The sequence below is a fragment of the Lissotriton helveticus genome, chromosome 5_1 (assembly GCF_964261635.1).
Source record: "Lissotriton helveticus chromosome 5_1, aLisHel1.1, whole genome shotgun sequence".
NCBI classification, from domain to species: domain Eukaryota; kingdom Metazoa; phylum Chordata; class Amphibia; order Caudata; family Salamandridae; genus Lissotriton; species Lissotriton helveticus.
Genome location: NC_136065.1, coordinates 1,349,900,801 through 1,349,926,516, shown reverse-complemented (window position 1 = coordinate 1,349,926,516; position 25,716 = coordinate 1,349,900,801). Strand labels below are relative to the sequence as shown.

Sequence of the window (25,716 nt, the reverse complement as noted above, 5' to 3'; positions counted from 1 at the left end):
AGCGAGGAAGAGCACATTCTTCAGGACCGTCAAACTTTAGCTGAGTGCTCTCAGCATACAGGTGTAAGGAAACTACGGGCTTGGTTTCATTTTGCCATAAGGTTTGACCTTACGAGGTTGAAAAGTATAGAGCCTTAAGTGATGCCAAAAGGAGCTTAGGAATGATCAGAAAATTGATTTTAAGTTGCTGTAGTCTATTAGCTCTTTGAGAATTTCATCAAAGAAGCACTGTACCATCAAATCCCATTCTTTTCAGGAGTATATTCAGAAAATGTCATGACCAATTGTGTCAAAAGTTGCTGAAAGATCCTGTATGTCTAACAGGCATAGATTTCCCTTATGGAACATGTTTAGTGTGTTCTGGTAAGAATAGCGTGTGACTGTAAAGGAAACCTGATAGGAACTTGTCCACAGTGGGACGTTTTGTCGTTCATTCAATGACTCAAAGCGGATTAATAACAAAACTAAAAGAATTGTGCTATAGTAAAATAGATCACAGAAAATGATTGTTTTATGTATTCAATTTTAGAAATTATGAGCCTAATGTGTGATTATAGTGAATTTTTCAGATGAAAAATTGTTCCTCATGAATTGCAGTGCTAGTACTTTATAGGATGGTTCCCTCTGGTCTATTTACATGAGTAGATAACATGTGTTCAAGTATGCCATTTAGTGCAAATTATTGTGTTAAATAATCTTCAGAAACATGAAGTAAATATGTTTCTTTTAATGATGACATACAACAAGGGAAGAGCAGGAACCGACGCAGCCGTCAGTACAGCCTCGGTCTTCAATGTGTTCTAAATGCACCCAACGCACCAGAACACGAAGACATAATTAAAAGTAAATACATACCTGCACTGTGTTGTTCTCGAGCGCAGCGCAGTGCAAGCCAGCATGAGACACTACACTTCCCCTTTCCTACCCAAAAAACAGAACTAAAACAGCAAAAGTAAAACAAAGCACTAATATGAAAAAAACAGTGAATACAATGGAAATGCTAGAGAGTAAACATAGTAAAAGGAGCACACGTAAACTATAAATGTGTGTGACTTAATCTTCAAATTAATTGGGTTTGCTGCAAACATGTTTGGAACGTGGAACAACTACCACGTCGTTGTTCAAATGAATATTATTCTGTACACGGAGACATCAAGCTTAGCACTCTGTACATTTTTACTTGAGGGTTCACAACTGGAAGGTCCACCACAGTAAAGAGGTTCATTAGAATTGTTAATAGATTGCGAAGTAAAGCTAGTAGATTGGGAAGTAACACTTGAATCCTTAACATCATCAATCCAATCATACTTCTTAACATTATACATCTTTGTCTCAGGATGTACACTGATATTTCCCCTGAACAACGCAATTCTATTAGCATTCCACACTCTTCCATCACTCAAAGGAGCGGAATTGCAAATAACTTTATTGACTTTGAGAGGTGAAGAGTGCTTACTGTCACCTTTACGTACCATTCTCCCTTTCTTTACCTTGACAATGTCACCAACTTTAAGGGTTACACTTCTTACTTTCTTTGTTTGTTTTCCAACCAAGGTCTTTTGATTATTTTTAAGGTTTTGTTTGACACTCTTGACTGACCATGGAATCAACTTCGGGCAATTAAGCCAACCCATATTGTCTTTGGTGCGGGGAAAACGTCCTCGCATAAGTTCAAAAGGGGAATAACAAGAAGATTGGCATTTGGTAATCCTATAAGCATAAATAGTTTTCCTCAATTCATCCTCCCAATCTTTGTCATTACTGTTGGAGAGTTCAATGATACCCTTTATTACTCTGTTGAAGGGTTCCACGCTACCATTACCTTCTGGGTGATATACTGAGGTTGTTCTATGAACAATCCCAGATTCTTTTATACATTTTTTAAAGCAATCACCAACAAATTGCCCACCATTGTCAGAAATTATGTCTTTAGGAAGACCTTCCTTACTAAAAACTTCACCTAGGAAGTGTAACACATTTTCAGTGTCGGCTTTCTCTACAATTTTATACTCAGGCCATCTTGAGAAATGATCTACCAACACTATGATATGTTTCTGCAGACCATTGATCTTCTTGACGGGACCGAAAATATCTATGCCGATCCTTTCCCAAAGCATATTTGGAATCACAATAGGATGTAACAAAGTTTTGCAGATGGTCAATCTTTTATCTGAATTAGCACATTCAAAACATTCCCGTAGTATTCTTTCAATGTCTTTATCGACTCCAGGCCACCAATAGGATTGCTTAATTCTACATTTTGTCTTAACAATACCTAAGTGTTCCTCATGACAAAGGTTTATAACCTTGTCACAAAAGATCTTTGGTGGAATTAATTTACTCCCTCTAAGGAGCAAGTCATTTTCAAGGGAAAGCTCATTCCTAACTTCCCAAAAAGGAATGAGTGCTCTATCAAGGACAGATTTGTCTGGCCAACCTTTTTAGGTCGAAGCACGACCTGCTTCAATGCGTAAGCATTGATTGCAGTGTGCTTCAACAACTATTGCTACCCGTTTTTGGGAATGTGGACAGGAGAGGGTGCACGAGCGCAGATCTGCTCAGTTTTGACCTCGTGAGCGCGCACGGCGCCGTGCCCCTCTCCTGCCTCATTCCCTTGCGCAAACACTGTACACTCACGCATGCGCACATACACACACTGCATACACACACGCACCCTCCCTTAAACAGACACACGCGCACACAGACAGACAGACGCACACACAGACACACTCAAACAGACACACACGCGTACACCCCACCCCCACTCACCCCTCCTCTCCCTCAACACACTCACCTGTTCTGGCGGTGCTCGGCGGCGGTTCTGCCTCTCAGGCGGCGGTAGCGCTTTGCGGGGCTCTCTCACCACATGAGAGCCCCGCCTTCCCCATGCGCCCGGCCGCTCTTCACCCGGTCCCCCATCTCGGGACCGGGACTGAATCCGGAGACTTCGTGGCTCTCTCTCGCCGCGATGGGGCGGGACTTCCGGTTGGGGCCGCGATGGGATTCGCCGGCTGCCCAACCGCTTCCGGGTCGTCGCAGGCAGCGCGGCGGCCCGGCGGCCCGGCGGGGACTTGTCTTTTTTTTTTTTATTACACCCCAAGAGGCACCTGAGAAAAGGCATTGGAGAGCAACATTGAAAAGAAGCATGCGAGATGTAGAAGGGTCTGTTATATGAGGGATTAGCTGTGGGGATCACACGTGGTTTTTATTGACCCAACAGAAGGGCGCCAATTAGACTGCGGATGGAGGTGTTGAAAAGGCTCTGATGAGGCGTAAAGCGAACTAGCTTGCTAGGTGACACTTGTGAGTAAGGGCAGCAGGGCACAGAGGCACTGCTTTCCCAGAGAGGGCAAAGATTGTGAAGAGAATGCAAAGAGGGCAACACTGGCATCTGGATTGGCAAAGCATTGGTAAACAAGACTGCGAGGGAGAAGAGCGGCTTGAAGCAGGGTGAGAAGACCTGCAGCGCTTGGGTTACCATGGCATGAAGCTTAAGCGTGGCATGCAAAAATGGGATATGCCTGGAGTAACAACATATGGAGAGGCTGTTGTACAAGTGATTTCTGATTCTCCGACAGGGTATTTGGTCCATAGAAGGAAGGCTAGGGGATACTGGGAGAATTTGTAGGGTTTTCAGTGAAAGAAGTGGGATCTAGATGTGCAAAGGCGGGCTATGTATGGAGCAAAAAGTACCTCTCACACTCAGTGTTGGGCACTCATGGTGCAACCGGGGACTGACTTTGTTATGGAGAGGGCACATTAATGCCCTGAGAGGAAACATGTCTAGTGAGAGGGTTGAAAATAGGGTGGTACAGTACCAATGCTGGGGCACTGGGAAGGAACGTTTGAAGTGGCAGTGATGTGGGACTATCTACAGGTCGAAAAGTTTTCCATGTCCAGAGGTGTGCCACACCAGTCCCCAGAGTGTGAGATCAATTGTCCCTAGCGGAGTTTGCTGTACCGCTATAACCATTGTTTGTGCAGCCTGCCTCTCCCAGTGGGTTTCTATCCTCTCAAAGGGAGTGCTGCTGATAGCCTGGTGAGGTAGGTCTGTCCTTTATTTATCAGTAGACTGAAGGTTGGTGACAGGGATTTTGTTGATAGGGGCATGTACCTTTTTTCTGTACTCTGGGAGAGAATGCCTCTGGCCCCCACAGTAAAATGCATTTAGCTCCTTATGGATGGTGTCTCTCTCTTGCGTGATCGGAGAATTATAGAATAGCTCAGCAAGCATCAACACATGGTGACTGCCTGCCAATGGTCAGCTCAAGCACTAGTTACCCCGTTCAGATAACTACCTCTGGGAGTTTTCCTAAATTGCTGTATTATTGTATTTGTGGTAGCTGGCCTGGGAATTCATGAAGTTCCAAACGAAGGCAACGTTTTAACTAATCGTTGCAAACTTGACAGTAGCAAACTTTGCTTACTGTGCACTTTTGTTCATCAAACATTGCAAATCCTATAAGCTGCAAAGCATCACCTCATACGTGTAAATAGTGAGATGATGCAAGTGTTTGGTTTTTGGGCGAAAAATTGTTCTGTGCTTCCCCTCACATCAGAGTGCTGCAGAGCTGCTGGTCCTCTCTCACATGTCCCTTCAGAGTAAACCCTCGCCCACTCACTCAGCTAACCGTGTCAGTGTGCCGTTTCCCTTCCACGTAACCCCGTCACCACCCTTCCTTATTTCTTATTCTCTCAGTCGTACCACTTCTGAACTGTATAGTGTTTAAAGACCAACATAAAGAAGAGGTATAACAGCATGCAGGTCTAAACCCATTTTGTCTCTCCAGTTCACAACACTGCACTCTTGACATGCTACCGAGTAACTGTCGTCTTGTAAACATATTGTGAATAGAGCACTCTTATAAATGATGTCCATACAAGCTTACCTCGGCCCGAAAAGGGTTGCTAGCTACTTCAGGGGAGGGGAGGAGACAGAGACGCGCAGCATGGGACTCTTGTATAGAGCTGTGAAATGAGTCGTCTCGGGGCGTTTGGTTAAGTTCAGATTGTGTGTGGGGGGTTCATGACTGGGCACGATTGAGAGCTCTGCGGTTGAATATGAGGTAATGCAAGGTTTCTTACTCTGCCTCTCAGTAAGCCATAAACGTGTTCAGACTACATTCCCATCCAATCCTTCGCCTCTCACTAATGCTCATATTGATGGTCACATATGTCCCAATTGTAATTATCATTTTATGTGAAAGTGTGTGACCGAGGCACACAGCTATTGAAAGATCGACAATGCCAAAGGGACAGAAAAAACATTTCACACAGGTCAGGAGAGGATGGGCTCGTGCGACAGAGGGCATGACAAAGGGGAGATGATGCAAGGAAGTGAATGGAGAAGGGCAGAGAGGAAGGACAGTGATGAAGAGGATGAAGTGTGAGATATGCACCTATTTAGGTGATGGGTTTGTCAGAAAAAATATGGTGTAAGTATCTAACCCAGAAAAGTGACATGAAGAGAACGGGCATGAATGGAATAGGACACTTCATCTTCCATAGATATTAGCAATGTTTAATTCACAATCTCATATTTTCAGAACTGAACCATTTTCAACTCAAATTATTCACAATTAAATACTCATCGATCTGATGCTGCTAACGAGTATTGGAAGCTATCTGACTAGGTTTAGGCCTATGTTGTGTCAAATGTCTAAATGCCATGCCTTGAGAGGCACTTAAACACAGGTCTGGGGTCTCACTATGTGAATCACAGGTTTTGTATGTCACATCTTTAAGCTTTAAACTTAATTTGAGCAGTTACACCTCTTGGAAAGAAGTTTTGCCAATTTCCCACTTTATGCCCTGCTTCTGGGCCCCACTACCCCCTCCAATTCTTCCACCCTGCCCCAACCACGCTAGTGTCCAGATGTGCCAGTGTGTGATGTGAGGGGGCAGGCATGGCAGGTGGGAGGATGTTCTTCAGCACACCCGAGAGATGCTACTGTGGAATGTGCTCTGTCCTGGATGTATGCTTTAGAATCTGCACTCATCGACAAATATATGGGGGCATCGGGGTGCACCGCCTCATCCACTCTACACCCAGTGTGGGACCTCAGTGCCTGTTACTCTGCAGTTTATTTTGTCTAGGAAATCACCCAGACCTCCACAGTTCGATTTTAGTCTCGCAGGTTCATTTGATTTGACTGTACCATCATTCCCTGGCACCTCACTTCTCCAAGCAGAGAGACAACTAGTACCCGATTCTTCCATGACCACAGCCGCGACCTAAACCCAGCCAAGGACGCAGATCTTAAACCAGTGTCCTGTCAGCCATTAACCCTACCCTGCTATAAAAATGTCTTGCCCCCTCCACTCAGCTGGGGGCCAGCACTGCCAGGTGCAGGTCCTCCACTGCCTCTCCACCTGTCCGCTGCAGAGAACCAGCCTGTGGGATGCTGCAGTGGCCACGTCAGTTCAGCCTGACCTTTGATCCCAGAAGCCACTATAGGGTTAGTGTTGAGGGAGGCAAGGGGCAGCGCAGAGCCACTTCCATTAACGTGTGTGCACTGTCACCTGGTCTGTGATATTGCAGCCGTTTTCCGTGGTACCCATCTCATGCTGGTGTGTTTTTGGTAACACGGATTGCTATGTTTCCTTTACATTGAGCACGCTGGGACCTCACAAGGTGAAATAAGGTCACTCAAGTTAAACCCGCCACTCCTTTGGCTGTCTCCGCAGAGAGGCCAAAAATAGAATGGTATGGAGTTTTAATTCCGTTCATACACTAAAAGTTTTCATCAACAACAGAAAGTGGTGCCATGATTTGCTAGAGCATAGGGTAGTAGGGGCTTCAGGCCCTTGTACTCTATCCTTACATTCTTAACCAAAGGCATACCCTACTGTCTCCCATGGCCGTACAGATGAATCAGTTCATATTGTTCACTGTACTGAAACCTTGTTTACCGACAATGCTATGCACTTCCAGGATGTCTTTACAAAGATCGGTAAAGGGAGCTGATGGTCCAGCTTTTCTGCTTCTTATTATTGTGCTGAATGTTTTCACCCACCCAATATAGCTGATTGTAGGCCACATGGAGAGCTCCCATAAACGTGGAGCTCCCTTTGGTGGAAAGCTCAGCTACTATGAAAATGCTCTCGCATTTGCAAGAGTTTAAGCTATTGGCATTCGAAATGACAAAGCTTTTTACATATGTGTTGGTTTTCAAAACACATAAATAAAAGGCATTGTCATTTACAATTCCAATAGCTTAAACTCTCACAAATGCGAGACCTATTGCATTGCAAATGCTTGTTTGCACAAGTTTTGACACGTCTTGAATCACTTGGTCAAGAGAAACATTCTTGATCCATTCGCTATGAGGTATGCTCATGAGTTCGTTACCGAAAATACTGGCTACAAACCATTGGTCCCAATCATTATCAGAATTTTCAATGACCGCCAAAGGACTCCTGCTTAAACAAGCATTGGAAATGCAATAGGTCTCGCACCATTAGAGTTAGTGCTTTTAGAATTGTTTATGGGTTTTTTTTGTAAATGTTTAGCATTTTTGTTTCCTGTAGCCAATGCTAAAGAATTACAAATAAAAAAAGCCATAAACATTTCTTAAAGCTCTAACTGAAATGGTCTGAGACCTATTGCACTGTGTGAGGGTGAGGGGTTGAGGATGAGTGAGGGTGAGGGTGAGAGTGGGTGAGGGTGAGTGAGGGTGAGGGGTTGAGGGTGAGTGAGGGTGAGGGGTTGAGGGTGAGTGAGAGTGAGGGTGAGTGAGGGTGAGGGTGAGTGAGGGTGAGTGAGGGTGAGGGGTTGAGGGTGAGTGAGAGTGAGGGTGAGTGAGGGTGAGGGGTTGAGGTTGAGGGTGAGGGGTTGAGGGTGAGTGAGGGTGAGGGTGAGTGAGGGTGAGGGTGAGTGAGGTGTTGAGGGTGAGTGAGGGTGAGGGTGAGTTAGGGTGAGGGGTTGAGGGTGAGTGAGAGTAGTTGAGGCTGAGTGAGGGTGAGTGAGAGTGAGGGTGAGTGAGGGGTTGAGGGTGAAGGTTTGAGGGTGAGGGTGAGCACACAAGCTTAGGAGTATGTCTTAGCACAACTTGCCCTCACCAATCACCTTTCACTTCTCAGGGCCTATGGACTTTCAAGGCTACAGATAGCATCTGCCATGTGCCTTAGAGGAACATTTATGTTTTAAAAATGTATTTGACAAATAATTATCGATCCATAGTTCAGCGCCGGCGAGATTATGCATTTTTGATATTTTTTGTTGCTGCACAGGCACTCGTGAGCATCATCTTTACCAGACTATACTATGGGTGGGCCGAGAGTTAGGCAGTCCAGGATCTGGGTGTTGCCATTTTAGAATGGCCCCTTACTTGCCAACTGATGGAGAATTGTTGGGTGGTCTCACTACTACTCGCTGATCTTGTAATTCATGCTCTAATACAAATGAACACTAAATAGCTTTTTATTCACCATCTCAGCAAGAGGCCAACAATTGAATAAGCAGAGTGTGAACCCTTCAGTGAACAGCACCAGTGTAAGTTGTGGATGACTTGAGGATTGTCGCTCATATTTTAACAGATTCGTAACTATTTCACATACATCTTTTTAGTACGAAAGATTCGCTGTTTTTTATTTTCTCATCTCTGATGCATTTTACTTGTTTCTTTTCATTCCTGCATAAACCATAGAGCCAACTCGGCACAAACGTGTTATAATGTGGTCAGAGGGAGGGGCACTAGATGACGAGATGTGGACTACCGCCACATTATGCAAGCTTGCCAGAGCCTCTGTGCCTTGTGGTAAACTACAGCTGTTCTTGAAGTGCTCAGAGCTGCTTCTTCATTCAACGTAAGCCATCGCTTCACTCCAATGAGAGCATCTGAGCATCCTGAAATTGACGTCCTTTGCATAATAAAAGTGTTTACATACCTCAAGCTTCTTTCTCTAGGATTCTTTCTGTAGGATTTCCTTCTGTTTCCTGCTCAATGGTTTCTTCAATGAAATGTTCTTAATTGCTTGTTTCTTTGCTGATTTTTTGGAGAGCAGAACTAGAGCACAGCTTGTAGCTACTCCTTTCAGTCTTTCGTCATATTTCAGTTACTGGTGCGTGTACTGCATCATTGAGGCACACGGCCCTGGTGCTGGGTGTGCAGGGTCGATTTTTACATTGACACAAACATGGGAAATAAGTGGTGCAAATTGAAATTATACTGTTTTCGTGCATGCTATTTAAAAAACAAAAATACGCTATTCCCTCAAAGTTATTACCAGCAAAATAACGAGAGTGTAGTTTGCACAAAGCTCTAAAATAGCACTGGAAACAAAGACAACAAGTGAAAGCAAGTTGCGGTAAAGCGGGTTTGGGCTTTCATTTAATGTTATTCCCGAAATGTGCTCCAGGCAACACGTTAATCTCTTTGTACGTCGTGTTTGTGCTGCATATTTGGAGGCTTGACAATAACATGCTAGTTGGGGCTGAGCAACACCAAAATGGTTAAAGGGACTGTAAGAAGGGACGGTGCAAGGAAAACAAACTGCGAGGGGCGGAAGGAAGGAGACAATGTAAAAAAAATTCAAATGAAAAGAAGCGAGACGGGTCAATTACATGTTCCCTCCAAGCGCAATGCCGCTGCCAGCAGCGGCAGAGCAAGAAAGTCAGCACAAACAAACGGTGCGAAGAGGTGGCTCAACATATAACGATGCCGACTTTGGAGAAGGAGAACAGGGTTCGAGCCTCAGCGTGGGCGGCATCATTAATTATAAATTAAATAAACTGAGATCTCCTGCATATTAAATATAAATAAATAAACAGCGTGCGTGGGGTGAGGGCAGGAAGCTGCCAGCTATTTAAAAAACAAAAATACGCTATTCCCTCAAAGTTATTACCAGCAAAATAACGAGAGTGTAGTTTGCACAAAGCTCTAAAATAGCACTGGAAACAAAGACAACAAGTGAAAGCAAGTTGCGGTAAAGCGGGTTTGGGCTTTCATTTAATGTTATTCCCGAAATGTGCTCCAGGCAACACGTTAATCTCTTTGTACGTCGTGTTTGTGCTGCATATTTGGAGGCTTGACAATAACATGCTAGTTGGGGCTGAGCAACACCAAAATGGTTAAAGGGACTGTAAGAAGGGACGGTGCAAGGAAAACAAACTGCGAGGGGCGGAAGGAAGGAGACAATGTAAAAAAAATTCAAATGAAAAGAAGCGAGACGGGTCAATTACATGTTCCCTCCAAGCGCAATGCCGCTGCCAGCAGCGGCAGAGCAAGAAAGTCAGCACAAACAAACGGTGCGAAGAGGTGGCTCAACATATAACGATGCCGACTTTGGAGGAGGAGAACAGGGTTCGAGCCTCAGCATGGGCGGCATCATTAATTATAAATTAAATAAACTGAGATCTCCTGCATATTAAATATAAATAAATAAACAGCGTGCGTGGGGTGAGGGCAGGAAGCTGCCAGATATGGAAATACCAGCATCAAAGAAAACAAGACGGAGGGAAGAGAGGGGAGAGGGGAGGGGGGAGGAGAAATGCGACACGGCGGGAAGGGGCAGGCAGGATGACTCAGGGGAGGGGGCGGAGCGGGGCAGAGCGGCATGTGGGTGTGAAGAAGCCGGGCCTTTGAAGTGAAGCTAAGCTTCACTTCAAAGGTGTCGGAGGAATGCGGGCGGCTGTGCACGCGCTTTTAAGCTCAATGCACATGCGCATTGAGCTTAAAAGTCACGGGCACTGCAAGGAATCGCCACGATTCCTTGCAAGTTAGATAAAGAGTAGATGAGCCCCTATAGTCTCGCTTGCTCGATGCGCATGCGCATCGACAGGCGAGACCTAAAAATCAGTGATTCTGTTGCGTACACCAGGAACGTATTCAACATCGTACAGAAAATCCAAAAGCTGTCCTCGTCGCCATTGTTGTGTTAAATAATCTTCCGAAACACAAAGTAAATATGTTTCTTTTAATGATGACATGCAGCAAGGGAAGAGCAGGAACGGACGCAGCCGTCAGTACAGCCTCGGTCTTCAATGTGTTCTAAATGCACCCAACGCACCAGAACACCAAGACATAATTAAAAGTAAATACATACCTGCACAATGTTGTTCTGGAGCGCAGCGCAAGCCAGCACGAGAACGAGACACTGCACAAATTAACTCTAAAAAGGACACCCAATTGACTGTTTCATGATGAAAGCAATAAATGAACTGTATTAATGTTCATCCACCCATAAGAATTTAAATAAGTGCTCCACTTGACCGCAGTGAGCCAGTGATTAGTAAGGCAAGTAATTTATTTATTTATTTATTTTGAGGGTTTTATAAAGCGCGAACAAGATCCTAGCGGATATCAGAGCGCTATACAAACAATAAATGTTACTTATACATCAGATAAGCGCAGATCAACACAAGTGAATAAAACATGTAGTTATTGCAACATAGCTAGATTTAACACCAAGAGTAATGATATAATGTATTACATTTACTGTACACAATTACTGTAAAAAGTAATGCAGTGCAGAATTGAATAGAAAAATAAGAGTATTCGCTGTATCAAATAATGCTTTTGTACAAGCGCTGACCTAACTGTTGGCTCAGTCTTTGTGTTTATACAATGAATATCTAGCCAATAAACTCAGTATGTCAGTGTTTCGGCCCCCGAAAAAATTTAGTACGTTTTCACCAGGACAGTGAAATGATAGCACCCTCTGTAAAACACTGCATATTAACTATGTGTCAGCATTTCTTTAGCCGTCTCCTTTCTGTCAAATTATATTCTGGATGGCATCTTGTAAAATGGAGGCAGTACCGATTTGCAAAGATTTTTGGAATTTAATTTGACAAAGTAAAAACCAAAAAAAATATTTTCGAATGAATTGCTTCATATGGCAGATTGGAGGGCTTTGGGCTTTAGTAACTGGCTTAGCCTGAACTGTATTTACTTAAGATAGAGGGAAGAGGCTGGTTTATTTTGGTGGGACCTCTATTTGTGATTTTAGTATTCATTGGAGGCCATCTTTACTGTCAAAGTTGTCACCATGCATCCACTTCAGAGTGCTTTACTATTCAAAAATCAAGAATTCTGAGCATAACTACTACTGGGGAAGAGGGTCAAGACAGATTTGTATATGACTGGGTTCAAACTGGAATGGCATGGGGAGCAACAAAACAATGGATTTAGGCCCAGAACTCTGTACTGGGGTGAATGTTTGACATTGTTCAACATTCTGTGCATCAGTTGTTCTTTTGGCTTCCAAAGACTTCAGGCACTGTTTTATTGTGGCTCATGCAGATTCCTCATCTTGTGAATCTCCCCTGGTGCCCGACTGGATCCAGAAAACTCTCTTCATTGGTGCCTTTATAGCTGCTGGTGGTGCCATCGGCCTCTATCATGACTCCATCCATTCTCAGGACATGACGGCATAGAACCACATATAGGTTGCACGGTAATGTCCGTGCCTTTTTTCAGTGCCCTTTGATGCAGATCCAGAGCTCTTCTCTTATATGTTTTGCCTGAAGTTTTCTGAAAAACTCTGACAGTGTGCAAGGATGACACCCTTATATCCCCTCCCCACCGTCAGCCCCTAAAAACATCATTTAAATCATGCTGCAAATAGATGTTTGTCATGGACTAGCACAATAACTATCTTTGGCTTCACTGCTCACACAACGCCAAGTCCCAAGACAAATGTTCTCTAATCCATCTGAAGGTCATCATGTAGCAGAAAGCTGAGTTTGACGTTGCTGATTACAAAAAGCGACACTAGTTCACCTGCAAACCACAAAATAATTCCTGTTCCTTTCTTAAGGGTAAGTCTGGGACAAAGGTGAAGGACAAAACCGTAAGAAAGCATAAAAAGTCCTAGCGAGGCTCTTCGCATTCTTGTTGGTTGCACTCGAGGTAGAAGTAACAAACTCTCTGCATGAAGGCACCTAAGCTTTGATGTACGCTTCAGATCTGGTTACTGTTCTAGAGACGGTGCACCCTAAGTTTCCTGGGCTATCCTCAATTCCACCGCTGATTGTGGGCGTCAAGGAAGTCAATGTGCAGCTTTTCAAATGGTACCGGTTTACTTTTCCTTACCATCAGGCCCCACTGATCCGTACGGTGTGCCCTGTGGGTTGCTACACTCATAATTTCAGAGATAAACACTTGAGCTTTTACCCATCCTGCCATTTCCAGTACTCTTTCACTCGAACTGTACAGGATGGCTTGGACGCTGCGAAGAATATTTTGAAATTCTGTCTGGGCATTGTGAATTGTGTTGCTTTGGCTGTAAGCAACAGTCTTTTCATCGGATGTCATGCTTTTTGGGGACATAAAGCCTGTCTCATGCACATACCTTTGATGGCGCACGGTTGTTTTGAGAAAGTGCGGATTCATCACTGGAAAGTTTAAGTTGGGTCATACACAGTCAATATTCTCAAATGTGTCAGTCCCGCTCCATGTGTGAGGGCGTGGAAAATATCAATTAATAAACTGACGGGGTGGTGCCTATGTGCAGCTGTGTATTGTCCTGTCCAGAGCTGTGACAGTCAAAACCAAGGTCATTTGGTGCCACCTGCCAGCATGCAGTAACTATTGCAAAGAGTTGGTTGGATCCAGTCTTGCTAGTGTAGACATTCACAAGATGGGGAACCTGCAGTTTTCGCCAGAAAGGGTATTCGCAAAGGTAAATAACTTGTTTGTCTTGTATATGACAAGGATGTGGTTTAATCAGGAGTGTAGGATTGTAAATGTCATGCCATTCCATATTACAGTACAAACACCATTACTTCTTCAAGCATGCTTTCTGCCTACAAGCGTTGATAAAATAGCAGCAAGGTGAAGAGAGAGTCAGTACTGGATTGCGTTGTAAGTTCTGGAATGCAGTTCCATTCAAAATGTCTCTTCTATCTGTAGTTAAGAGGGCTAAGTTACACAAACATTTCGAAGTTGCATGTTTGATGTGTAGAGATTGGTCTGAATACCAAGAATGCTACCACCACCATACAACATTGGTCACCTTAAGCCGTATTTATGAAGTCCTCCAGGGGAGCAACGAGGCTCCCCTGCAAGTGCAGTACCATATGTGACTAAAAGAGGGCCCACTGGCCCACTTTTAGACATATATGGTACTGCAGTCTGAAGGAGAAGAAGGAGAGATTCAGTCTACTTCGTTAGAATGGACGGGACAGGTTTAACGTGCTGTGGGTAGATACCGTTATAGGAAAAATTGGTTGACAAGAGGTGATGAAAACCAGTTGGTTTGATGACTGGACTAGTGGCTTAACAATTAAACAGGAGACTGGATTGGGGGAGGCATATGGGGTTGGCACTACTGAGTGCTGGCATCGGTTCCGCATGAGAGTTCACCTGAGAGAGGGTCTTTTTGGCAGAATGGGTGATGAGACGTGGGCTCAGATACAGATGACTGAAATGTTAAGATGGATCACTGAACATCACTTAATGTTTCAAAATCTACCTTCTTATGATGACTCCTTGTCTTTTACAGTGCAGCAGATGCCAATGGACTGTGAGGGAAGAACGGATCCAGTAAGTTATCCTTCAAGATTTTCTGTAGCTTCAGATTTTTGATTGTGCATGAATTGTTCCCCCACATGTAAATGATCATATTTTAACAGCTGCACCTGCTATGCAAAATTAGGTAAAAAAAAATCTAATCATAAAAATATGTCATGGAAAAAGTGCACATGTTGGGCCAATTTGACAGTGAGTGATGGGCCTAAACTTTTTGGTGGCAATACCGCAGTCCACTGCCCTGCAAAGTATATTAAAATAAATCAGCCCACATACCCTTTTTCCGGGTCACTTCATGGTAGAAGAAAACATCACTGCTCAATATGAATTGCCTTCTTTGGGCTAGAGATGGGTGGTGATGGGCATCTCTAATTGTTTTAAAGTTTTTTCAGTGTTATAGACCATGAGTTGCTGCAGTGACTGTAAAAGGCTGGAGTAGTGGCATACCGTACAGTGTGTCTTGGTGAACATCTATACCTACATCTGCACTTTGAGAGAGAGCAAACTGGCTTAAAACTGTTCCAGAACAAATTTTGTGAATCAGGTCCAGCCACACTGGGTAGACCATCTATAGCCTGTTTCAGTCATCTTCTTCAGCTAGAGTGTAAAATATTGCTGTATGCTGACATTTAAGCAATACATTTCTAAAGGCTTTAATTTATGCACTTTTCAGTTATATATGTCCTGGAACACCAACCAAATCACTTAAAATCTGTTTATTAATCAGGAACACTATTCTCTCGATGGTCGATTAACTATGCAAATATGTGTGGCTAGCAGCGTACTGAATACAAGAGGTTCGGAAAGCCCAACATAAGGTAGTGGCAACTATAACATGTGTAAGAATCTGCTGTGTGTTTGGTTTTTGTTTTGCTTTCGCATGGCCTCCAGATCTTGCGAAATCTCTTAAACATAAAAAAATAAACCTTACAAGAGGATTAGAGCTCACTGTTACTTACCATTTGCTGGCTGCCTTGTCACTGTAGTTTCCTTGCTTGTTATTGGTTGGCACCTGCTGCTCCTTCCTGCTCCCTTCCAGGCCTTAGCATAGTGTCTGCTGTGGAGCATGGACCAAGTACAGCTTCCTGTCTCCAGCCATTGTCCTTCCACTGGATGCAGGCTCCTGCAGATCCTTTTTTTTTTTGTACTTGCGGACGTGCACTCGAGAAGAGAGCATGCCTCTGCATTCCGTGTCCTGCCCTCCTCCAACTCTTTTGTTACTTTCCCCACCCCTGCCCTCCACTCACTGACTATTATTGGTGCTTTCTCTCACCTCCTCCCTTCCGCTCTGTTGTCGCACCCCACACCTCCCTTGTGATCGTTTCCCACCCACTCCGCTTTCCAATTTTGCTGCTCCCTCTCTCTTCCCCCGCACCTCACTTGTGTGGCTTGTTTTATATATGGTCTGTTTTTTTAAGTGCCCCCTCTGGCCTGCTGGGAAAAAAACACATTAACAAAGCCAAAAAAAATCTCTCAGAGCTAATTGGCTTTGTTAATGTTTTTAAAGACGTTGAACAGAAGTGGGCTGCCATGCAATATGGTTTAAAGTACACAAATAAAGCGATACGATGCGGTGAACCCTGGCTGCTCAATAGCGGTTTATTTTTATATACCGTAAGTCATGTTGCACACCAGCCTTAGCTGCTGTGTTGTGTCTAAAAAAAACTATTGACAACGCCAATAGGTCTCGCATAGGTGAAACCTGTTAGCTTTGCCGATGCTTGTTGACTTTGGGCACTGCATGATCTGGGGTGCTTGGAAGTGATAACTAAACTTTATTCAGGTTGGCCTACCGGACTCCTTAACACGGTCACAGTAATGTGGTGCAGGAAAATGCGCCAGTGACAAAGTTCCAATGGAATGAGGGATGCACTGCAGGTTTGCACCTCAGGGCCTAATAAGGCCAGGGAACGGGGTCATGCAGCCTTCCCCCCCCCCCCGGTTCATTAGAAAAAAATATAAGACCCTGGTGGATAGGGTCCCCAGGGCCTTATAAGGTTCAGGAAGGGGGCTATTTGGGTCCTCACCCTTTTAATTCCCCAAAAACACTTTCTTGGGGATAAGGTCCCCAAGGCCTAAAGTGGATGAGGAATGGAGCTATGGGGCCCTCTCACTTGAAAAAAAAAACCAAGAAATGGCCCGAGGGCCTAATAAAGCTCAGGGAGAGCGGTACATGACCCCCTCGCCTTTAATATAAAAAATTGGCCCTGGAGATGGGGTCCCCAGGGCATAATAAGGTTTGGGCAGGGGGAATGCGTGGTCCCCCTCCCCATCGTAAAAAAAACCCCTGAGGGATGGGGTCCTCAGGGTCTACTATGGCTCATGGAGGGAGACCATGTATCCCCCTCCCCATAATGAAAAGAAAACAGCATTGGAGATGGGGTCCCCTGGGCCTAATAAGGCTCAGGTGGGGGCCACATAGCCCAACTCCCTTTATAACAAGCATTTACAATGCAACGGTCTCGCCTTTGCAAAAGTTAGAGCTATTGGCATTGTAAATGACAAACTTTTTATTTATGTGTTGGTTATGAAAACAGATAAACGGCATTGCCATTTGCAATGACAATAGCTTAATCTCTCGCAAATGCGAGACCTAATGCATTTACACACACACACAGAGCCACACACACACACACACACACACACACACACACACACACACTCACTCACTCACTCACTCACTCACTCACTCACTCACTCACTCACTCACTCACTCACTCACTCACTCACTCACTCACTCACTCACACACACACTCACTCACTCACTCACTCACTCACTCAGAGCCACACTCACACACACACTCAGAGCCACACTCACACACACACTCAGAGCCACACTCACACACACACTCAGAGCCACACTCACACACACACTCAGAGCCACACTCACACACACACTCAGAGCCACACTCACACACACACTCAGAGCCACACTCAATTTATTAGCCCGTAACAAAGAAAAGCTAAGGCTACCACTAATGAGCTTATTGGAAGAGAAGAAAAAAACCTGAACGAAGCTGATGTTTGCTTAACGCATCAAAGACCGTAACTGCGAAGCCTGTGACAGTGAAACAATTTCTCTTCGTGCCGGCTGCTGTTGCGCGCCACCTCTATACGCTCAGTTGCTCCCATCGCTCGCTAGTCTGTGCGGGCCGTGTTATGGCAGCAGCATGTCCCTGTTTAGAGAACCACGCAGTGCCCAGTCAAGTCAGTTACTGTCCCACTTAATGCAGACAATAAACCAGGCGGTTGTCGTACTAAACAGCAGTGCAGGGTGAAAGGCAGGACCGCTGGAATAAAGCTATTCTGTTGCCACTCTGTTTACCGCAGTTGTGGAATTACCACACAACCCATGTGCGGCATAACATGCGTATTCACAAAAAAACGCTATCTGAAATACATCAATGTTTAAAACACGGAAACACCTCCCAGACTAAGTTTGCAACTGCTCAGCTTCATGAACCTGAGGATCAAGTGCTAAAGGGCTCAGTTTAGGATTCCGCAGTAAGAAGCCGGCTCAGGACACTTGTACTAAATGGCTCCAAGACTCAGATTGAAACAACCTGAGCCCACCAACCTGGACGGCTCTGGGACTCCATAACAGGGTCCAAAGAAGACCAATATTTAACAGGGCAGAGACACGCCTGGGATGGGCCGATTTAATTGCTTCTGCTCACGGCCTACGGACACCCCGGGGAAGGTACCCGTCCGTGCACTGCACACAGGGAAGTGGGGTGACAGGTAGGGGGCATTCACTGGCTACAGGTCAACACCTACAGACACCCCGGTGCAGGAACCTGCCCGGGCAACGCACACAGGGTAGTTAGGGAGCAGTTTACTGGCTACAGGTCAACTACTACGGACACCCCGGTGCAAGTACCTACCCATGCACTGCACACAGTGAAGTTTACTGACTACAGGTCAACAACTATGGACACCCCGGTGCAAGTACCTACCCGTGCACTGCACACAGGGTAATGTACTGGCTACAGGTCAACACCTACGGACACCCCGGTGCAAGTACCTACCCGTGCACTGCTCACAGGGTAGTTCACTGGCTACAGGTCAACACCTACGGACATCCCAGTATAGGTACCTGCCCGTGCACTGCACACAGAACAGGTAGGGGGTAGTATATAGGTAACTGCTTAACACCTACGGACACCTGTGTAGTAACCTGCCTGTTCATTACAGAGGGCAGGTAGGGAGTAGTTTACTGGTTACTGCACAACACCCTCAGGCAACCGGGCGCAGGTACCCGCCAGTGCACTGCACACAGGGTTCCGTCGCCCTGTCTCGGTTCTGTCTCACTTTCAACCATCATCTCAGTCTCTCTCGACCTTCAGGGCTGGCTAAAAACATAGCGATAATGAAGCCTGTACCTCTGAGATGCAAACAGATCATCTATTCTACACAATGGTGTGCACCCGCACCGGCCCGCCTTAGCAAACAAACCGCCTGCATGGCAATGATGCAATGCGCATCCTCTACTGATCGGGAGCGGAGTTCAGGACCCCCATGGCACAATGGAGCAGGGGAGGGACACTTGCAAGGGAAACCCACCCCGCAGGCCCAGAGAGAGTGAGAAAGTGAGAGTGCGTGCGGCTTCCTCGTTATTGTAACCCACTCCATACACATATGTGCTAACAGGCTGTGCTCCTCCCCGACTGTAATCGCCCACGGGAGAAGTGTGTCCACAGACAGAGGCTTATCTTGCATTCTTTTATTCTGATGTCCACACACGCCCTTGTCTTTCTCGGTTGCCTGACTCTGGCGGCTGCATGTTAATCGGTGCATCCTACCACTGTCTGCACCCCAAGAGTTCACAGCGCCGCAACACTGAACTGTGTGATCTGGAAGTTAGCACTCATCAGAAACGAGTTCAAGAAAAGGGCAGCCCAGCCAACGTGTGAAAACGTGTACACGGCTCACAAGGATTCTCGAGTTTGCTAGTGGTGATAACACTTCGCCTGGGTTGGCTGAGGAACAAGAGCGCCATAATCCTATTACAGGGATTCAGAGACCGCTGCAGGGGTCCGAGCGGTGGATTGAAGGGTTTCCGGCATTAAGTACCTTCTCCTCCCACACGCACATCCACAAAGCCCGGTGTTAAAGGTCTGGGGGGCAGGTTTGGTGGAGGAAGATGGACTGTAACAAACTAGCAGGAGGGAGGAGGGAGGAGGTAGGAGGTGGCCACTACAGCCTAGGGAGTGGACGTTCGCATGAAGAGCAGCTCTTCCAAAACTTTATTAGAGCCATTAAAGTGAAAGCGTTTCATTGGACACTTGATAAAACAAGTTCGAGAAACCACAACCTAGGGGGAATCTCTATAATACAAAATAAACAAGCAAACCCCCCCGCCCCCCCTCTTACCGCATGCAGTCTACCTCCCGCCATAGAAACGCTGGAGCACGCACACCGCAAGTCGGACTGGAGCGCGCCTCGGAAGAGACGCGGGAGGACAGGAGCGTGACGCCTTGAGCGTGCACGTTGGCGTTCCCGCGCGTTCACGGACCTGAGTCGGGTTGTGCACAGCTCTGTCTCCCTTGGGAGAGAGCAAGGCGACTAGAAGTCTCGTTGGCGGCAGCGCTTCGCGCTGCAACGCCAGCGAGACCTAAAAAAAACTGGGGCCCGTGGCAAACCCCATACCAGGGTTAGTCTATGCCGAGAGCTTACTGTGTGTCACACTATTTGCAGACCGTGAAATTCTTGTGAGAAATACAACACAGAGTATTAAAAAAGTATCTATTTAAAACAATCAAAATAGACACTATTTGCTTAAAATGTCCAAAGGTGTTAAAGATCATACTACTTGCATCCTTCATGCTGTGGTTAAAGGTTTACAGCCCATCTTTTGAAACTAAATAGGCACATGTACATGGGTTAGTCCCTGGTGCACACAATCTTTTATGTAGAAATTGTCATGCTACGACGATTCTGGCTAATAACTGGAAGCTGCTTACAATACTCAGTAATTACTACGTAGAATCTTTGCCTTGTTGGAAACATTTTCTGCAAACCAAAAAACTTGTGGGGAGCATACTGCACACAAGTCCTCAACTATCATCTGCGCACAGAGTAACTTGTCTATACAAATATTTATAACGTGTTCAGTACCTCTACACACTTATGATGTATATGAAGCACATGCGTTTTGTACACATTTACACCCATTAACTGGAAACAGCCTGCACAAAATTACGTAGAAAAGTAATATGGTAGTTACCTGCCACTACGTAAACTATAAAATAAACTAGCACACTCAATGGATGATTTCATGAGTGATGTCATGAGTGATTTAATATGCGAGGACAAAAAAAGTGCATGGGAGAAGCGCAAGTTGTAGTTAGCTCTGCTAACTGGTGAATTTCTGTTTTTTTTTTTTTTTTTAATTCAGAACGTTTACGTTGCCACTGACCAATGTTAAAGGAGGCATTTGGTGAGAAACCCCCACTCGAATGCAAAAAAGTGTACATAAAGCAACACTTCACGTACTGTTTTAAAAAACATAAACAGTATGGCATTAAAGTTATGTGTTTAATGATGCCCATCTGGCCTTTTGGAAGTACAAAGGGACCTAGATTTCTGTAGGAGCACTGGTAAGAAAAATGGGAGGTAAGTGATAGTGGGAGAGGGCAGCAAAAGGGGTAACAGTGGACCTCCAGAGAAACTAACGAGCAACCTATTTATACCAATCACTGCTGTGGTGTCAGGGTCTCTTGTGAAGCTGCCCTGGTGCCAGCGACCGTGCCATCAATGACTACAGGTGCGGAAAAGACCTTAGAAACAGCTAGGGATAGTTTACAGTTGGTGTTCCCAAATTTTCATTGGACAATTTATGAGTGGAGTCCAAGAGCTCTGAATAGTAATCAGAGAACCCCACCATTTTTAAAGACTCCAACGCACGGTTTTCAAGAAGAGTATACTGTAAGGCATACTGGAGCTACTGAGAAAGTGGTCAGGGTGGGCTGTGAAGAATTGTTTATGAATTGGCCCAGTGGCTACCAGACGCTGGCACTAATGACCACAACAATAAGGTGCTCCACCACATCTCCTCAGAAAATGACTGAACTTGTTAAAAAGCAGGAATAGATTACTCTGCTGTCTGTCTTGCAAAAGGTGAAAGCTTGATGTGCTTCTACTTTGTATGAGAAACTATAAGTGCTTCTCGAGGATCAGGAGAGATGCCCCCGTACACTCGGGAACAGAAAAGGTTGGAAGGTCCAGATGAAAGTAGAACTGCACCCACTTCTCTCTGTGCCCCGGTGCCTGAAGATAGCCCAGTAATGTTTCGGGTTACCCTATGTTCTTCATACCCCTATTGGTATACAACTAAAAGTATGGTTCTGTCTGATCAATTTTCACATTATCTCCCTATTAGAGAGTTCTTACACAGAAGATCCTCCTCTCAGCCAACCAAGGTCTGGAATGCACATATACTTGGAAACAAAAAAGCAGTTCCATTTGTAGAAATAAGTATGCTGTCTCAGACTAGATATTTTCACTACAGAAATAACAGGACAGAGTGGGTGCTCTGTGCACGGAGCACAATGTGTTAAAGGTGCTTGTGGAACTAAGGTGGGTGTGAGATAAAGATGATATAGCCAAGTTGTTATAACCTATATCTTCAGTCTGTCCACTATACATCGATTAAGGCTGGTTCACTTATAAGTTTCTTATTAAAAGGACAGCCCAAAAAAGTGGTAGACCTATTCGTCGACATGCCAACCCCAACAATCCAACGTGATCATTGAAAATCAGGCGGGGTCTTCTCAGGACAGAGAGTGGAGACATCCTAATATGATGGGTGAACATGTTTATTGGTTCAATGTCGCCTTAAAGATGTCAAAAATGTAAGAAGGCAACTTTTATTTCGCCTTGTAATTTCAGAATAAAGGCTTCCGAAGGTAGCCTCTATTTACTGCTTCAGGTGGTGTGCATTGTTCTGATTAAACTCTTCGCACCCGCAAAGTGAACGGTCTGTGCTTGTGTCTAATTTTTTTGTCGGTGTATGATAAAGAGGGCTGAGCTATGAATAACAATTGGCCATTATTTGAGGAATCGTAGTGAGCCATCACGTCTCAGTGTTAACAGAAAGGATGCACATTCCTTTTAAAATAGCCACCAATTTATAGTAGAATTTATGATGTACCTTTTATACAATGTATTTTTCTTCAGCTTATAACTTTGAGGCTAATGGACCTGACCCTGAAATTGTTTTATTGATGCTGTCAGCACTGCACTTGGGTCAATTCTATAAAGGCATGTGTGCTAACGAATAAGCCTATGTATATTTGAGTGGGTTTAGTTCCCTCCAGCAGTGGTTAATTAATTAAAAAGAGAGCACCATCAGTATTAATTCAACTTAAAGTAATGCATGTTTAATGCAGTGTTAGAGTGATACTTATAGTCGCTAATAAATTCCTTCCAACTGAAACAGATTCCCTCAGTATAACTGGCCATCTTGAACTGAAGTCACAAAAAATGTATTGGTAATAGAATCCCACGAATGTGCATTGAAAAAAGAAGGGGGTAAGGGGAAGTGCGGATAAAGTAGACCAGGACCAAGGCTTCACCCACCCAAGGAAGCATGCTCCATCAAAGGGGCCGTCTTCACACACTCCGGCAAAACAAACTCTTAGGGTGCATTTTAAAGGGATCCGGAGGCCCCACTGGGACTGAGTGTAGGTGTCCCCAAGAAATATTGCAGAGGTTTGAATGCTATTAAAACTATCTCGTGGTAGACACTTGCTAAACTATATTAGTTTTTGCAGTAAGTAGATGTTAAATCCAGATGAGGGCATCAATTCTACACATGACAAAGGTAATCTTGGCAACAAATACTAGGAATCGGGCATCAACCCATCGTGTGGCATTTAGTGACCTGTTAACATACAAGTACTTTTCTCGGTGCAAAGCCTAAAGTGCCCATAGAACAGATTTAGATGATAGTCTCTGAGAGGTTGCTAAACTACAATGTAAGAGCCCTTCATCATTAATATCGTGAGAGGCTAAGGCAAGGGGTTGAGGGGGGAAGGTATGAAGATCGTCTTGTGTGGCTAAAGTATGCAAGGTGCTTGGCCTCAAGCCTTTGCCCAATATCTGTATAACCAAAAATCTATTGCACATCCACACTTGCCTCTATTCAGTTTTTATATGCTCATAGGGAGAAGGAGACTGAAAATGCTAGCTGCTCCTGATCAGGGGGCGGTATTACATGCTGTGAGTCAGTTCTTAGCACACAAATACTAATGTGGATATGTTTCCATGATTCATTACAAATGCAAAAACTCTCACTTCAAGATATTCACAATACCCTCTTCCTCTGATGTTCCTCCCCTTTTTTCTCCGCCAGATTTTACTATTCCCTCTAGAGCCTCAGCTATTTACAAAATATTATCACATTCCCCTGTTGAGAGGCTTAAATCTAAATTGGAACTTCTGTGGGAATCGGATCTAGGCCAAGATTTTTCCCCCACAAATCTGGGCTTCTATTTGGTCCAAAATACATACAGTTTCTCGCTCAGCTAGTACCACACAGACTTTTTATTTCTTTTATAATAGGCTTTTTTATACACCTTCTGACCTATGTAAATTTAAATTATTGGTTTCCAAAAAGTGTTGGTCCTGCTCATATGATTATAGTGACCTTCTTCATATGTTTTTTCACTGCCCAAGGGTCAAAACACTTTGGTCTCGTATTTGGTCTACACTTAATAATATTCTATCTAATGATGTTCCATTTGAGATTGTCCACGTTTTTTTGGGCGGGTTGTCTCCCATATGGAATGTTCAATGTAATGTTCGTACATTTATTGACCTTTTCATAGCAATTTCATTTCAGATAATTACTACCATTTGGAAAGATACTTCAAAAATATAATGCTTGGTGGGATTTAATATGTCATCACCACAGACTTGATCGTGCTTATGCTACAACTGTACCTTTATTAATCAAAAGAGATTTGCTATGGTTACCTTTAGCTGATTATCTCTCCAGACACACTCCTTGAACAGTTTGTTGCTCTTCCCTCTTCCTAAAATTATTTGCCAATTTTAGTTTTTGAGTTTATATTCTAGGTTGCCACTTTTCCCCTTCCTCCCTTTCTTTTCTCTTCTCCTCCCCCTCTTTTCTCTTCTCCTCCCCCTCTTTTCTCTTCTCCTCCCCCTTTATGAAAATACCTACAAAAGCTTTGTTTATTGGTATAGTATTTTCCCCTTTATTGGGGTTAGTTTTGCAATTGTTCTTTTTTTTTTTTTTTTTTTTTTTTTTTTTTTTTTTTTACAAGATGCCTTGGTTTCTTTGGTATTACTCACCTATGTAATGATGTTTTACGTTGTTTATTTTTATTCAATAAAGCTTTTCAAACAAACCAAAAAAAAGATATTCACAATAGACTTGCCTTGTTGTTTTGACTATCCCTGACGAAAAATTAAAGTTACGCTGCCTGGGAAATTACATTTTGAACATGTAGTACTGTCATATTATTTATTAGTCATGCTTTATTTAGCAGATGAGCTGGGCAGAATGTTTCCTGATACACCGGACTGTTTTACACATATTTAACTGCATCGTTTAAACCTTAGCATAGGCTTCCCTCCACCAAGGTCCAGTTACCTGGTCACCAACCTACAGGCAGGTGCATGGACTTCTCCAACCAGTTGCTGCTATGCCCACTTCTGATACTGGACTGCCAAATGATCATCGTCCCAGGATCAAGTGGCATATTCCACACAATTGTGGCTACTCCTTATCGCATTGTTCAACGCTCGAGGCCTGGCCCCGAGATTTTCCCCACCACATTGTCGCATATGCGTTTTAGACCTTGGATTCCTTCAGCCTACCAACTTGAAGACACCTCATCGCACCCCATCAGATGGAGGCACATTTTGATATACAGGATTTACTTTTCTTTCCCAGTGACCTTGGGTTAAACTGGGAAACCAATTAATTCAATTGCCTATTGGCACAATTGTTGCCAAGGTACCCATGATGGTTTTCAATTAAAATGGGGACATTGCCTTGCCTCAACATCCTTAGCCAATCCCGACTTCCTCATAATCAGGGCAGTTAGCACTGTTGGGTATGGCTGTAATTATTCGTGAGGGGGCTACCCACATCTACACACACCCTAAACTACACAGAGAAACAAAAAAGACACAATGATGCTTATGTGTGGACTCGCCTCTGAAAGCTCGAACCAGGCTCGTCTTGGAACCTCGAGCCCAAAGCAAACCAAGC

At 44.4% G+C, this 25,716-nt stretch overlaps 1 protein-coding gene across 1 annotated transcript in view; it reads left to right on the top strand.

Annotated features, from left to right (window-relative positions):
- Window positions 1–25,716, top strand: part of LEMD2 (LEM domain nuclear envelope protein 2) — a 261,893-nt gene that overhangs the window by 37,037 nt on the left and 199,140 nt on the right. Inside the window, exon 2 of the mRNA XM_078644245.1 lies at window positions 14,449–14,489. Coding sequence (XP_078500371.1) covers window positions 14,449–14,489 — 41 coding nt within the window. The remainder of the gene's footprint in view (window positions 1–14,448; window positions 14,490–25,716) is intronic.